The 14684-nt window shown below is 39.1% G+C and overlaps 3 protein-coding genes across 3 annotated transcripts in view; 2 read left to right on the forward strand and 1 right to left on the reverse strand.

Annotated features, from left to right (window-relative positions):
• Nucleotides 1–14684, forward strand: part of carmil1 (capping protein regulator and myosin 1 linker 1) — a 361807-nt gene that overhangs the window by 211700 nt on the left and 135423 nt on the right. The gene's annotated exons all lie outside the window — the stretch shown is intronic.
• tatdn1 (TatD DNase domain containing 1) lies at nucleotides 1277–9252 on the reverse strand (the record flags this gene model as incomplete). The annotated part of the gene is made up of 12 exons (XM_080442102.1): nucleotides 1277–1901; nucleotides 2996–3122; nucleotides 3307–3377; nucleotides 3972–4048; nucleotides 4368–4408; nucleotides 4734–4819; nucleotides 4997–5039; nucleotides 6254–6394; nucleotides 6807–6870; nucleotides 6989–7038; nucleotides 8132–8197; nucleotides 9159–9252. The coding sequence occupies 12 exons, from the start codon at nucleotides 9250–9252 to the stop codon at nucleotides 1799–1801; spliced, it is 963 nt and encodes a 320-aa protein (XP_080298228.1). The 3' UTR covers nucleotides 1277–1798.
• On the forward strand, nucleotides 9782–14023 carry LOC308095964 (NADH dehydrogenase [ubiquinone] 1 beta subcomplex subunit 9-like). The gene is made up of 4 exons (XM_080443154.1): nucleotides 9782–9941; nucleotides 11415–11607; nucleotides 12385–12498; nucleotides 13480–14023. The coding sequence occupies exons 1-4, from the start codon at nucleotides 9853–9855 to the stop codon at nucleotides 13609–13611; spliced, it is 528 nt and encodes a 175-aa protein (XP_080299280.1). The 5' UTR covers nucleotides 9782–9852; the 3' UTR covers nucleotides 13612–14023.

A 14684-nucleotide genomic window follows, 5' to 3' on the forward strand; every position in this document is an offset into this window, starting at 1 on the left:
GTCTGATACCGTGCAAGTTTACATAATGTATACTTTACATTATTTTATTTTATTTACATTTTGGACAAAATAGGCAATTTTACATCGAGGTGCCCAGATGTCCCTAAGTGCCCACCTATCCTGCTGTATCCTCTGGAACCTCCTCATATATGTCTGTACTTTTGCGGTTGAAATCTTAACCTCTTTCATCTGGTTCCCCATTTTGGGCATGTCATTATAGGCAAAGATTTTCAAACTATTACAAAATAAACAACTTTAGTGTAACTGTGGTAGGATAAATGTGTGTGCGCATAATGATGTTCATACTATGGACCATGCCATGGCCAAGTGATGATAATATAATATAGGTCTATAGACAATACACTGTAAACAAAGTATTTACTTTTATTGCTGTAATCCCACCCGGTTTTGCATTTTTTTTGCTTTATTTATAAATTTATATTGAATCGTCTTCAAAAGCAAACTGCCAAAATGACTTGTTTTCAATCACGTTGGTCATTACTGTGGTGTCTTTTAACCGAGTTGTATTTATTTATTATATTGTCTGTGGCCCTACTGACCAGAGCAAAATGATTTTCCATTCTGGATATTAAGGACATCTAATCTAATTGTATAATGTTGACAATAAACTACAGAAAGCTAAATCAAATCTTTCTTGAAAACTGATCTGTATCAAGAAGGGGAAAAAAAACTCTGACACTGCATTCAGTGGAGCACGTATCCTCCACCAATATTGCAATAGTAAAGATATACCATTTCCACCTGATATGATCATGTAATTTTGACTTTTGCAACCCAAAAGTTAATTTCTTCAGGGTAGACCACTGCTCTTTCCCACGTTTCATGAAAATCCACCCATCATTCGATTCTGACCTTGACCTTTGACCCTTTTGACCCAAAAGTAAATCATGATCTTTTCCGGGCTGATCATTCCCACCATAAAAATCTAGCCATCCAAGTTACTTAGCTAACAGACAGATGTTAACCTTGAATGATTGCCTCGAATGTGACTTTAACCTTTTCGAACCAAAAGTTAATCATCTCTTCAGGGTAGTCCACTGATCACCCGGACAGGCTGCCATCCCCTCTAGTTATTTTGTAAACAGATGGAATAGGGTGAAATCATACCCAGACTAACTTTGTCGGCAGAGGTAAATAATGGATTTCAGTTTTGTCTTACATTTGATTCGTCCCACAAAGTATGAGCAAATGGACTTACCACATTATGACTATGACTGTGAGAGATTAACAGATAACATGTCCAGCAGGTCTCCTCCCTGTTTGTACAACATATTTTATTTGGCATTTACATATGTTCCTTTGTCTTTTAGTGGGATACAGTTGATATGATACATAATATACTTTTATGTCCTTGAATAAAAAAAAATAGGTGTTAACTACCTGCACAACTACTACTTTCTGTAGTCCCTACTCAACTTTCAAAGTTAAGCTAGAAGGCACAAAACATTAATGCAGACAAAAAGCACTGCAGTCAAGTGTCTCCTCTCAGGTTGGATTCGTATTAGTAAAAACCAAGCAAGTTGGAAAAAAAACATTAATTCTCAAAACAAGGTTAGAAGTGAGACCCAATCCCTATACCAATAACATTGTTTGTTGAGCTTTGAGAGCTGACGCTTTGAGAGCTGACATAATTAATATGGCACTAAATCTAACCATCCCTTTTATGAGCATTCAATGGTCTCTTCTTTTAGTTTAGCAGTTCAAGTGGTACAGTATAATGAATCTGTGTACGACAGACTCCACGGCAGCTGGTCTTACGGAGTTTTCAATCAGTTCATCAGTTTGAGCTAAAGAAGACTTTGATAGTGTTGTTGTAGATTGTGCTGGCCATCTCCGTCAGATCCTCATTCCTGGCTGCTGCCATCACCTCGAGAACTTGTCTGGAAGACAGGTAAAACATTATTATAAGTGGTTCTCTGAATGTCTGCTGCCTGATTAATTCATAGGTTGAAACAACCAAAGTAAGATATTCTTTCCCACAATGCTGCAGATGTGGACTATCAGTCATAAAATGTGGCTAGGTGTATAATCAGTAAGTTTGTACATCCAATGGTGAAATTACATGTACGTAAATTACAGTTTATGCTTGTTTAATCGCGTACTTGGGTGTAAATTGAAATGCTCTCTGGCAGAGGTTGGTAGCAACGAGTTACATTTACTTAAGTCACTTTTTGAAAAATTATACTTGTACAGGTATTTTAATGCAACAAACATACATTTTACTCAAATATATTTGTGAAGAAAATATGTTAACAATCTTATCTGTTACATTTGGCTACATTTTGTTTGTTATTTTTATCTGTTTTTTATTCAATGAGACTTCAGCCAAAGAGGCTGAAGGGTATTTGCTTTGGCTCTGTCTCTGCTTCACCAATCAGTCATAGCACGTAGAATATCTCCACGCTAGCAGGTGATGTGAGGTTACACACATAGAAGCACTGGACAGACTACCAAAAACAATAGATTACGCACTGCCTTCTTCGTTTGCCTTAATTTATATATTTTTTAAAATATTTAATTTATTATTGTGTATCATTTTAAACAAAGTGATATATTTAGGCCCTATTTGAATTTGCACATGGCTGCATTTTTTATAATTGTATATTTTGGACATTTTAATCATGTTCATTTGCTCTCATTATAAAATAATAATCAGATATTATGATGTAACTGAGTATTTGAGTAGTCTTTTCACCTGATACTTTCTTACTCTTACTAAAGTAATTATTTGGATGACTACTTTCACTAAAACGTAATTATTATTCTAAATTAACAATACTTTTACTTTAGTACAGTTTTTGGCACAGCGGTGAAATTAAACTGTGTTTTTCATCTTGCTGCCCTAGGCTGAGCAGATGAATTACAATTTCTACATGACATTTGTTTTCAAACTAATAATTAATTTACACATTTAATGACGCATTACATGAGCAAAAAAGTGGGAGTTCCAAAAATCATTATCATTTGTACTTACATTATATGACAAGGTTCATTCCTGTCTTTAATACAGTGCCCTGCCTCCCATCTCTTCTTGGTGGAAAATGAAGTTTTCACATGTTTGGAACCTGCATGAGTATTCTTCACCCCACACCATGGAGCATCTAGAAAACCAAGAAAAAATTGATGTTTACAATGTAAGTACATAAGTTCACCATATTAACATATTTTTTTGGACCATCTCTGGAACTGGGAATGTTCAGTGAATGAACAATGGTAACACAACTCCCTGTCTCTCATAAAATGTACCGCTGCGTGCTACATGAGAAGTTTGTTTGGCACACGCACCTGTTTCAATCATTAGCCTCTCGGTAGGGATGGTCTTCATAGCTTCAATGTTCGCCTCTGTTTTCAAGGAGCTGATACAATCAGAGAGAACAGGACATTAAATAGTATTCTTGGTATAGTATTGTTTATTGTAGCATCAATACTGGTACCGTTTTGTTTAATGTCATTTTCATAAATGGAGGCTGGTGGAGTCTGCTCCAGTTAGAATTTTAAATGTATCAAGATATTATCAAAGCAACTAAGGAGGCATAGGAGATTTGGTCCTAAACTACCATGGTACTACATGATGTAACAGTGGCCGGGTTCTTAATAAACCCTAATAAACGTTTGTAAATTTGATGCCATCTACAAGCCATCACTGTGATATAAGCAAAACAGTATCAGCTATTACAATTATTAATGGGTGACTTAGGGTGTGACAAAGTAATCATACTGAATGCCAGTTGAGAATAGTCAATACTTGCTCATTGGCAGATCTGAAACAGTAGTGTTTTATATCAGTGCCCCAAGATCAACCTAGCCATTTAGATTTTAACCTTTAGACGGCAGCAAAGGTGGTTCCCCTTTTAAGCAATACAACAACTCTGGGTCTACGTTAAATAGCTTTGAAAGGAAGTCTTAAGTATTTGTTAGTGCTGTATTATTACATCTCAATATCTTCTCACCATCCATTTATGCCAATATAGAGGTCCAGGTCTATAAGAGCAGCAGCATCCTCTGCACTCCCATCAAATGAGTGAACCTAAAGGTAGATTGAACATACATTGACATCTTTTATGGTTCTAATATTGCACAAAGCCTAGTGTCCATAATCTGGGAATGTCATAACAGGCGAACATTCAGCGAAAATAGCAACCATATCAGATCTACAAGCTCACGTGTCGCATTTTTGACATGTTGTGATCTTGTAGATCTGCTATTTTCGACAAAGAGATTTGGTGTAGAGGGGAAAGAAGAAGGGCATCAAGTACAGACCCCTGGGGGACTCAACGAAGTACATAGGGTTTGTGAAAGTATCGACATAATATCTAATTCCATTTTCTCCCTGAAAATCTTCTTACCACTCCTCCAACACATCTGTTCCGGTTTCTCTTCATAATGTCTGTCAAAGTAAAGAGAAAATGAATTACTTTGAATCAAAGCGCAGTTTCACTAATACATAGCCGATAAATATATAGCCGATCTACAAGATGAGCTTATAGATCTGCCATTTTTTAAAACAGAAAGAAAATGTTAAATACTTAGTTGCATAATTGCTGATACAGATACAAAAAAGGCAAATAATGCACGATATACCAGCCCCCCACCAAACCAATATAGTCAGGCTAAGTCAGGCTCTGCTAAGAACATAATTACAATTACATATTACAATTTTCTAATTCAAATTCAATTCTCTGTTCCACATTAATGCGGTCCACAACACATACCAATGAACTCCTGATGGGAGTTTCTGCAGTGAAGGAACATGGGTAGTTTGGTCTCTTCAGCCAGGTCAAACTGCTTCTCAAAGTACCTGTGACAGAGGGGTAAAGAGCCTAAGGCAATGAGATCTATTCAGCTGCTTGGTTTTCCAATTTCATCTCCAGGAACAAAAACTTTAAAAACATTTTTTCCAGCTCTTCATTTTATAGCTCAATATTCTTTTCATCTGCCAATGTAATAAAACTGAAATAAGGGACAATAAACTCACTTAAGTTGGGTTTCTTTATCACAGAATTCCAACCTGTCAAAATCTAGAACAGTGAGAAGAGAGAGGCAGGCAGTTAAAGTGTGTTTTCGGTTTTCAGCCAGCAGAGGGCGAACAGCCATGTGTATTGGTCAAGGGACAAAGTCTTGATATAAGATGGAACTAAGTATCTAGATGTGGTCTTCCACACATAATCTTACATTGAAAGCAAATTTACATTGATGTATAATGCTGATTAATGCTTAATTCAATAATTAAATTAAAATGTTACTCCACTGTAATTAATTATTTGAGATGTACTGTAGTATGTATGTATAATTGATGACAGATAATAGTAAGGCTCTAACAAAAAAACTAAAAATCAAAGACAATCATATGTCTCAATCATTTAAGCCTTATCTCCCTTGCCACCAACTGGAGATGGCTATCCATGCCTTCATTTAATCTAGATTAGACTACTGCAACTCTCTATATACCGGCATAGACCATACATCACTCAGACGCCTTCAACTCGTACAAAATGCTGCTGCCCGCCTCCTCACAGGTACAAAAAGACGCGAGCACATTACCCCTGTCCTTGCCTCTCTACACTGGCTCCCCGTAAAATTTAGAATTGATTTTAAGGTGTTTTTATTTATATACAAATCATTAAATGGGCTGGCTCCATCCTACCTCTCAGCACTTGTGAAACGCTATGTCCCACCCAGGGCTTTAAGGTCTGCTGACACATTGTTGCTTGAGGTTCCAACCCAAAAATTCAAAAAGACCAGGGGTGACCGCTCTTTCACGGCCACGGCCCCTCGACTCTGGAATAGCCTGCCCCTCCACATCCGATCCCCCCAATCGATCGGGGTTTTTAAGGCAAAACTAAAAACCCATCTTTTTTCCCTTGCTTTTAATAGCATTTAATTGCATCTTTTGCTCTTAGCTTTCCTAATCGTGTTTCTTTTTTAACGTTGTTATTTAAAGTGTCTTCCTTTGTCGTTCTGAAATGTTTTGTGAACTTGCACTGTCGTTTTTGCATTGATGTTTTTGAATCGCCTGTACAGCACTTTGGTTCAGCTTGCCTGGTTCAGCTTGCCTGTTTGTAAATGTGCTATATAAATAAAGTTTGATTTGATTTGATTTGATATGACAATCATATGAACAAAGTAGCAAACCATCTATAATTTAAGATTCATGCCACTGACTCCCCTTGTACCAGTAGCTTGTTTATAAACCATATCATGTGGCTAATGCTCTAGTGTGTACCCTACTAACCCAGTCCACATTCTCCTATGGCCACCACCTTTCCTTTGTGTGCTGTTGCCAGTTCTCTCAGTGCGGTTAAGTGCTGTTCCGGTCCGAGTAGAAACTCATTGCAGCGCGTAGGATGGCAACCCACTGTACAGTAAAACTCATCTGTAAGCAACGTTAGACAAAAGCACAGCAAGCATGAGTTTATTGTTTATGATACAAGTAAGACTGTGAGGGACTGACAGTGCCGTGGAGGATATCCTTCACATTGTAGCTCATTGTGTAGACTACAGAAGAGATTCTCCACTGGACTAGAGCCCAGAAACCACATCGTCAGTCTTAGGAGTTCGATTTATACTGGGACAAACCTACCAACATACCGAACATACATACAGAACGTACAGCAAGCACTCACTAAACTGTAAGCCTAGGCACTTATATAGTATTACTATTCAAGCAACCATCACATTTTCAATCAAACTACACATAACACTCTTCACATGTGGGTAAAATGATAACTTATGATTATTAGAAGTTAACTGAACATGGTCACTGACAAACAGGTCATTGGTATTACCTCTGGTCTCTGCCAACTTCAAGGCCGCCTTGCTGTCCTCCAGGCTTCCTCCAGTGATCATAAACTATATAGAGGACATTATGTACAATCCAGTAGTACAAGCATTAAGTCCCTGTTAAAGTATAAGCTGTAATGTGATTCATTTTATGTTTATAGAATGCAATGGTATATGCACAGCTTACCTTTTGGACACCAGCACTGACGGCCCTTTCAATTATTTGATCAAAATCATCTAGAGAAAAACACAACTGTTTCAATTCATAGTTTACAGTTGAGAGGGCTTCAGGACCAGATGGTTGCAACATCATACTAGTTTATTCAAAACTATGAGAACATACTCGACCACAGTTTACCATATTCAAAGTCTTGTCTGTGGATATTATGAGAGAAACAAGTTGTCACATCACACAATTACAGGTGTAAAAGAAGGGGTGAAATCCTTTTTGTGCAATCTCTCAACATTGCACTCAGTTACAGGAAGAGTTAGAATAGGGAAGTGAGAATAGGAAAGGAACACAGAACAAATACAAAAAAACAGGAAGCCACAGTCAAAAAAAAAGGTGCATGATAATAAAAAAAAAAGCTCCTCGGAGCACAGGTCTCCGCCAGGCCAGGTTATTGTGGGCCAGCAATGTTCAGAATTCAGTCATTACAGAGGTGAGTAGAATCGCTGCGTTCATGATTTGAGGCATTTTGTTCAAAGCTAACCACTCCTGCAAACTTTAGATGCCAATCTTAGCCTATCAGGATGGAACATGATACATCGGACAGATCCGTCTTGATCACATGACTATAGAGATAATGTGTACCGATTTGTGTGATGTTTGGACAAAATCTGTTTAGCAAAAATCAGCCTCCTGTTGGCCTATAGCAGGCCGATGTGAAGAATTTTAGGCCAGACGTTCTGCTCTAGCATCCAGGAAGTGTGTGTGCAAGGCAGTGCCAGAGATTAGTGGCTCACACACGGACAGACGGACAGGGTGCAAAACATCTTGGCCACGCCTTTGGCCTGGCGGAGACAAAAATTACAAATGGATAGATGGCACTACAGAAGGCAGAAATACTCCTTGTGCAGGTGTAAAACATATTCATCATATTGTCACTGTCAGGTCACGTGGAAACCTTGCATGTCAAAGCAAAACCATGCGTTGTGAGCTTGTAGATCTGTTATTCTTGCTGCTTTTGTGTGACAAAAATATGTATATATATATATATATCATGCTGACACTCATGTTTATAAAGCCTTGTGGTCCCAAGTAAAGCATCAGTTTGTACATAATGTAGATATTTAAGGTAGAAGGACCATAAAGTTGAAATGAACTTACCCTCATGTCTCTGCTTTCCTCTGTAACACCCTCTGAACATAGGATCAGTTAGATTCACACCAATATCTGTGGAGGGAGATCAGCAGCATTATAGCTCTGCACTGTAGTGTACATCATTATCATTGGATCAAGACTTGGATCAAGACTATCATAGATGTATTTTATCGACTTTGACATTTGTAGAGATACGAAAGTAAAAGTTAGACTCGATAAAATACATCTTATGATAGTCTTGATCCAAGGCTACATCATCATTACCACCAACTTGAGCTTGACAGTTATTCATGTGCAATGAGGCTGAGCCATTATTGGTATTTGAGTAGGTTGCAACAGTGGACTGGAGTGAGCAACTGTACTGTACTGTACTGTACTGTACTGTACTGGTTCTCAAACTTGTTCATGTCAAGGACCCCCAAATTGAAACTTATTAGCCTGCGGACCCCCATTTCAAAAGATATGCCAGGGACCCCCATAAGAGAAGATTTTTTACGGCTCTAGCAGTGATTCTCAACCATTTTAATGTCAAGGATCACCAGTTTGACATGCATTAGGCTACAGACCCCCATTTAATGGCATTTCTATCACTTGGACCGCAATTGATATAGTAAAATCTATGTCAATTTAACTCTGAGAGTGTACAAATGGAACCACAACGGGTCCATTTAGTTCCATTTGTACACTCAGAGTTACAGACCCATAAGGGTCCATTTGGTGCCTAATCTATCATTTAGCTGGGGACCCCCTGGAACTCCCTCAAGGACCCCTGGGGGTCCCCGGACCCCACTTTGAGAACCAATGCTGTACTGTACTGCTGTAACTTCCGTGTCAGTATTGCTGTAACTTGCAACTTCAGTGTTTTGAGCCTGTTAGCAAGCAAGCATGCTAACTCACTAAGCAAGTAAGCAGTAAGCACATTGTACATGTTGCAGGATAGCAGCAGCCGACCTGATCACTCTATCACAATAATGTTATGTTTGCTTGCTTGCTAGACAATTTGCTATTACAATTGCATCGTTAAATGTCTTACCAATGAACTTGTGTTGAGCCATGTTGTTTGATTGAGTAAAGCTTCTTCTAAACAGAACCACACAACATGCAGCAGCTTTCACCACCAATCGCATATTTGATGCAACGCCGTATTTATCGTATTATATGCGCACTGTCTGCAGAAACAACTTCCTCTGTCTATTCCAGTGGTTCTCAAACCTTTTCATGTCAAAGACCCCCAGATTGACACTTATTAGCCTGCGGGACCCCCATTTGAAAAGATATGCCAGGGACCCCCATAAGAGAACATTTTTACGGCAGTGATTCTCAACCTTTTTAATTTCAAGGACCCCCTGTTTGACATGCTGTGCACTAGGCTACGGAATTTATATTGTACTCAGACTTTTCATACTCAGAGTTACAAAATATATTTGGTTCCTAATCTATCTTTTAGCCGGGGACTCCCTGGAACTCCGTCAAGGACCCCTAGGGGTCCCCGGACCCCACTTTGAGAACCAATTCTCTAATCAACTCGCATGATTCAAAAACAAATCGTACACATAACCAAAAATAATGTTACAATCTGTTTAAACTACACTTGTTGTCATTGTAGAGGGAAATTGCAAGTAATATCTTCTCTGCGCGTCTTGTAGGTGTAAATGGCAATTTCTCCAAACATCCAAGCTCCCAGAATGCACCTCGGTTGAGAAGGTGACAGCTAGGGGACGGTAAAGATGGCCTCTGCGTATCTGACCCACCAGCAGAAAGTACTGAGACTCTACAAGAAGTCACTGCGACACCTCGAGTCATGGTGCATATTCAGGTAAAGGACACTTCGGTGGGATTATTAAACCTTGTTGACGGAGGGTTGTGAATACATGAGGTGGTGTTGTTGTTGTAGTGGAGAGGCTAACTTTAGCCTCTAGCTAACTGCTAGCAAGCTGATGGCAGACAGCAGGTCACTCATTCCTCTAGTCCAGGGGTCTTCAACAGCAGGGTGTCCCGGGACCCCTAGGGCTAGGCTAGGGGTCCTCAGAGTTACTACAGGGGGTCCGCCAAGTTCAAGTTCACTAAATATTGACGGTTTAAGTGGTTAAATATCTGAACATACACATTAACATGAATCCACCACTGATGATAGTGTTATCAAACAAGTCTATGAAGCCATCTATGAAAAAGTAAAGTTTAATTTGCAACACAATTTTATACAATATGTAGTGGGGGGGGGGGGGGGGGGCTGCTTCATCTCTCTCTTAGCTAAGGGGTCCTTGGCCTGAAAAACGTTGAAGAGTGAAGACCCCTCTAAACTGTAAACCTGTCCTACACACTAATCACGTCATTGATTGAATACCTTTATTTAGAATTGTAAACAGCACGTGGTAAATGTGGGCTAAAAGGAGAACACACAAGGATTTGTTTCCATTGTGGTCCTATGTATTCAATTCATCAACATAGCCTAAAAATAACACAAATACATATCATCAACAAATATAAAACACCCCAGAATTTCTCAAATTATTTCTAAATGTTCACAATTAGAGTTTTTCTTCTGCTACCCCAAAATCTTTCAAAAACAAACAACAACAAATAATAGCAGATCTATACAAGATCACTAGCTCTGGTCCATAGCGCTAGAAGGAGTTCTTCTAACGCTATGGACCAGAGCTACAAGATCACAACGCGTTGCATTTGAAGTATAAAATAGGGTTGTTGTTGTTAGATTATATAATTAACTTGAGCAACGACCAGCAGTTGACAGGCATGTCAATCGCTACTGTTGTGGCGACAGTGTAATACTTACACTGTCTCAAACCACTTTGACGCCTGACATAAGGTCACATCACACTAGTGTAATTTCTTATTAAATGGTAGAATTTACCATTCACTATAGATATTGGGATTGATTTTATTTTTAGTGTTTTGAGTTCAGTCCATGTGGGTTTACAACCTGTAACACAAGGTGAATATGTCAGATCCATCATCTGTCATTGTGTTGGTGTATAACATTACTAAACAACCTCAGCCATGATACAAACGATGTAGTTTGCCTGTAACTCAAAGCTTTACAGACATAAACTGTGACAAATGGAATCCACCTCTGAATCCTCATGATAAATGAGAAATGAAGTCATTGCTGTATTGCACACCTGTCAACCTTTATTTGACAATGTTGACTTAAGTTTAAAATGTGTATACACATTAATCAAGAATAACATGGAAATACTTAACTTGTAAAATACATTAAGATTGTTGTATTTTCAAGTATATAAAGTCCAGCCGCACATTGCTGTTCCAGGGACAAGTACCGCTTCTATGCCTGCACGATGCGGGCTCGCTTCGACGAGAACAGGAATGAGAAGGACATGGTGAAAGCTACCATGATGCTGAAGTCCGGGGAGGAAGAGTTCTGGACCAACCAGCACCCCCAGCCCTACATCTTCCCTGATTCTCCTGGAGGGACCTCCTATGAAAGATACGAGTGCTACAAGGTAATAAACAGTGGACTTTCTGGATGTTCGTCTAGAAAGGGATTTCCCTACATAATTTGTATTTATTTATTTAAAGCTGGGACATCAGGAATCCCTGAAATAGTGTGCCCATGCAGTGCATACAGTACAGGCCTTCTGGCTTCAGAGCCACGGTTGGATATCATAAAATGCCCTTTCCTAAGTTGAATGTCCCCAGTGGTTCTCAACCTGTGGGTCAGGACCCCCAGGGGCGTCCCCACATGATTTTGGGGGGTCCCCAGGTGATAGTAAAGTGACAATTTAAGGACTTTTAAGACATTTTTAATACCTAAAAAGACCATTACTGCATCAAAAGTAATACAACCTATACTATAAAAAACTGGTCAAACATTGGCCAAATTGTCAAATGATATAAGAAAGAGGCAAACATTTTGAAAATAGCTGATCTACAAGCTCACGACACCTCAAGGTGTTGTGAGCTTGTAGATCTGCTATTTTCACAATATGTATCTGTGGGAACTAAGTCAAACTAAATGTAATGCCTCAACTCCTACAATTCCAGGTGCTTAAAGGGTTGAGAACCACTGCCTTAGACCTTTTTAGATAAATCATATTTGATCTAATATTCTCTGCATTAAACCTGTGAATACTGGCAGTTGAGCTAACACGTTTTTGCAAGCAAACCCTTATCTCACTCTGTGGCGCTCATTCACACATGCTGTTTAGTGTCTCTTTGTATCTCTCTGAGGTGTGACTTTTCATGTCCCTGCATTCCCCACCCTGCCTTTCACCTTTTAGGTCCCAGACTGGACTCTGGACCACTGGCACCCCTCGGAGAAGGCTGTGTACCCAGACTACTTTGCCAAGAGGGAGCAGTGGAAGAAGCTGAGAGAGCAGAGCTGGGACAGAGAGGTGGGCTGGCAGGGCCACATGTATTGCTGGATTATTGTGACGATATAAACAGCAGCTTGGAAAAGAAAGTCACACGACAACTCAGTGACAAAAGATTTAGCAAACAGGATAAGGGAGCTCTCAATAAGTCCAAAAGAGCACACAATTGATTTGGATTCTAGATATAAACCGTATATATACATAGAATTTTTGAAAGAAAAAAAAATAACCTTTATTTATCCAGGGGAGGTTGCTGAGCAAAAATTCTCTTTTTCAGGCAACACCCTGCCCAATCACACAGACACAGACACACACACACACACACTATTTGATAGTGATAATAATGAGAAGCAGGAAAGGTGGGAGAGAGAAAGGGCATGACTTGAAGCAAAGAGCCTTGGGTCTTGGGCCATCTGTGGGGGAAGGACTATAGCCTTATTTATGTGGTATGCGATCTTTACCAGGTGAGCTACTTCCTTGGTCAATAAACTTTTAGTGTTGAGATTTAAGTGACTTTCCTTTTAATGACCAAAATAAACGAATAGAAAAGCCATCAGATAAGTTACTATATGGATGCATTCAATGTGCTCAGCCTGGAGGGTTTCTTCAGGCTATGTTTTTTGTGGCAGCAATGGGACAGTTTGTATTCATATTAGTTCACAACAGGGACCTTAAATGATAGTCAAGCCCTCTCGTTAAAATGCAATCTAAAGCAATCAAGATGCTGAGCACTGATTACCCCCCTGAAGCTTCATTCTATGGAAAGTTTCACAATCACGAATACATAATGATACTAGTCTGACAACGCTGTTTTAATGCAGCTCAATATGTAGCCTAAGCATGTTTTGACGATGATAAATTACATCAGTGTTAGAAATTTGAAAAACTATTTAAACCTTTGATGTAAAAGAAACATTGTGGAGTTAGTTCTGTTTTCATAGTGCAGTATTCAGTGTTCCATTCTGTGACGCTTTAGTGTTTTTTTTCCTCCTCTGGTTACAGGTTGCCCAGCTCGAGGCTGAGACCCCAGCCAGTGGTCCCAGGACCGAGGCTCTCCCACCAGCCCGCAAGGACGGCGACCTCCCTCCTCTGTGGTGGCAGACTGTCACCCGCTCCAGGGAGCGTCCCACATAAAGCCCTTCCGCCTCCCCTGATTTGTCGCCCCCCCAGCCATGTCCTTCTGCGGTTAACTTTCTCCATGTATGGCGACAATTCCATCACAGCTATCGTGAGGCGACGACATGGCAACAATCATGACTGCTACACGTGAACATTTGCCATCTTATCTTGAAAGGCTTTTAGTTTTGTTGTTGTTGTAGTTCATGGGAAGGTTCCTGTGGGCAGGTTGCAGGGACTTATTGTAAGACATTAATACATCATGAGACTTGCTTGAATTTACAGAGTTGTCGAAGTGGTTGACTTTGAAACTGTACTGTAGTAGATGTACAGCCTTTCCCTGTATAAGATTGCCTGTTCCAATAAATTATAAACATAATGATGAAAAAAGTATTTGTGTGTAATGTATATAAAGAATTTGTGTGTTATATTTGCACTCATTTCATTTGGAGCGTTGTTAACAGTTATATTGTTGGGACAATATAACTGTTTGAAAGCAAAAGAAGCAACACTACCATTCACTGTGTTGTAGGTATGCAGCTTTTATTGACGCAATCATTTGCTGTATACAGACTCGAGAGACAAACATTGACACCCGGCCTGTTGTCAAAGTTAAAAACTTTGATTACATTTGGAAGAGGAAAGTTAATTACATTAAGATTAGAGATGGTCAAGTTGGTCAAGGTAAGTTTATAAATGGGGCCTACAAGCTATTGAGTTATGATTCTATAAGAATAGAATCATAAATTGGATATATATTGGATTCAATATAAATATATATTTTAAATTATTGAAATGTAATTTATTGATATCATCTCCCCATTAAACTATCTTTCATGCATTAGAGTCATTTGCAATAACATTTATGACAGATTGCTGTATAATAAGGACAGGATGGAAAAAGCAATTTGGTAAGTAGTTCACTTAGCAATGGCGGCATCATGTCATATGAGAACTTCGGTCTTAAATATGATGAGTCATGAGGTATTAAAAAAAGATTACTGAAGCCATTCTCAATTCTGTCAAGGGAATTATTTATATCTCGTTATCCCTCGTCTCCTACACCTGTTACTTGGAGGTAATTTTAAGGG

The sequence above is a fragment of the Gymnoscopelus braueri genome, assembly GCF_963280865.1.
Source record: "Gymnoscopelus braueri genome assembly, chromosome: 11".
Classification (NCBI taxonomy): domain Eukaryota; kingdom Metazoa; phylum Chordata; class Actinopteri; order Myctophiformes; family Myctophidae; genus Gymnoscopelus; species Gymnoscopelus braueri.

Bases quoted from the DNA above. Each gene is read 5' to 3' on its own strand.
- LOC308095964 (XM_080443154.1), top strand. From the start codon at position 9,853: ATGGCCTCTGCGTATCTGACCCACCAGCAGAAAGTACTGAGACTCTAC. The intron at 9,942-11,414 runs GTAAAGGACACT...TTGCTGTTCCAG, and splicing joins GAGTCATGGTGCATATTCAG to GGACAAGTACCGCTTCTATG. The intron at 12,499-13,479 runs GTGGGCTGGCAG...CTCTGGTTACAG, and splicing joins AGCAGAGCTGGGACAGAGAG to GTTGCCCAGCTCGAGGCTGA.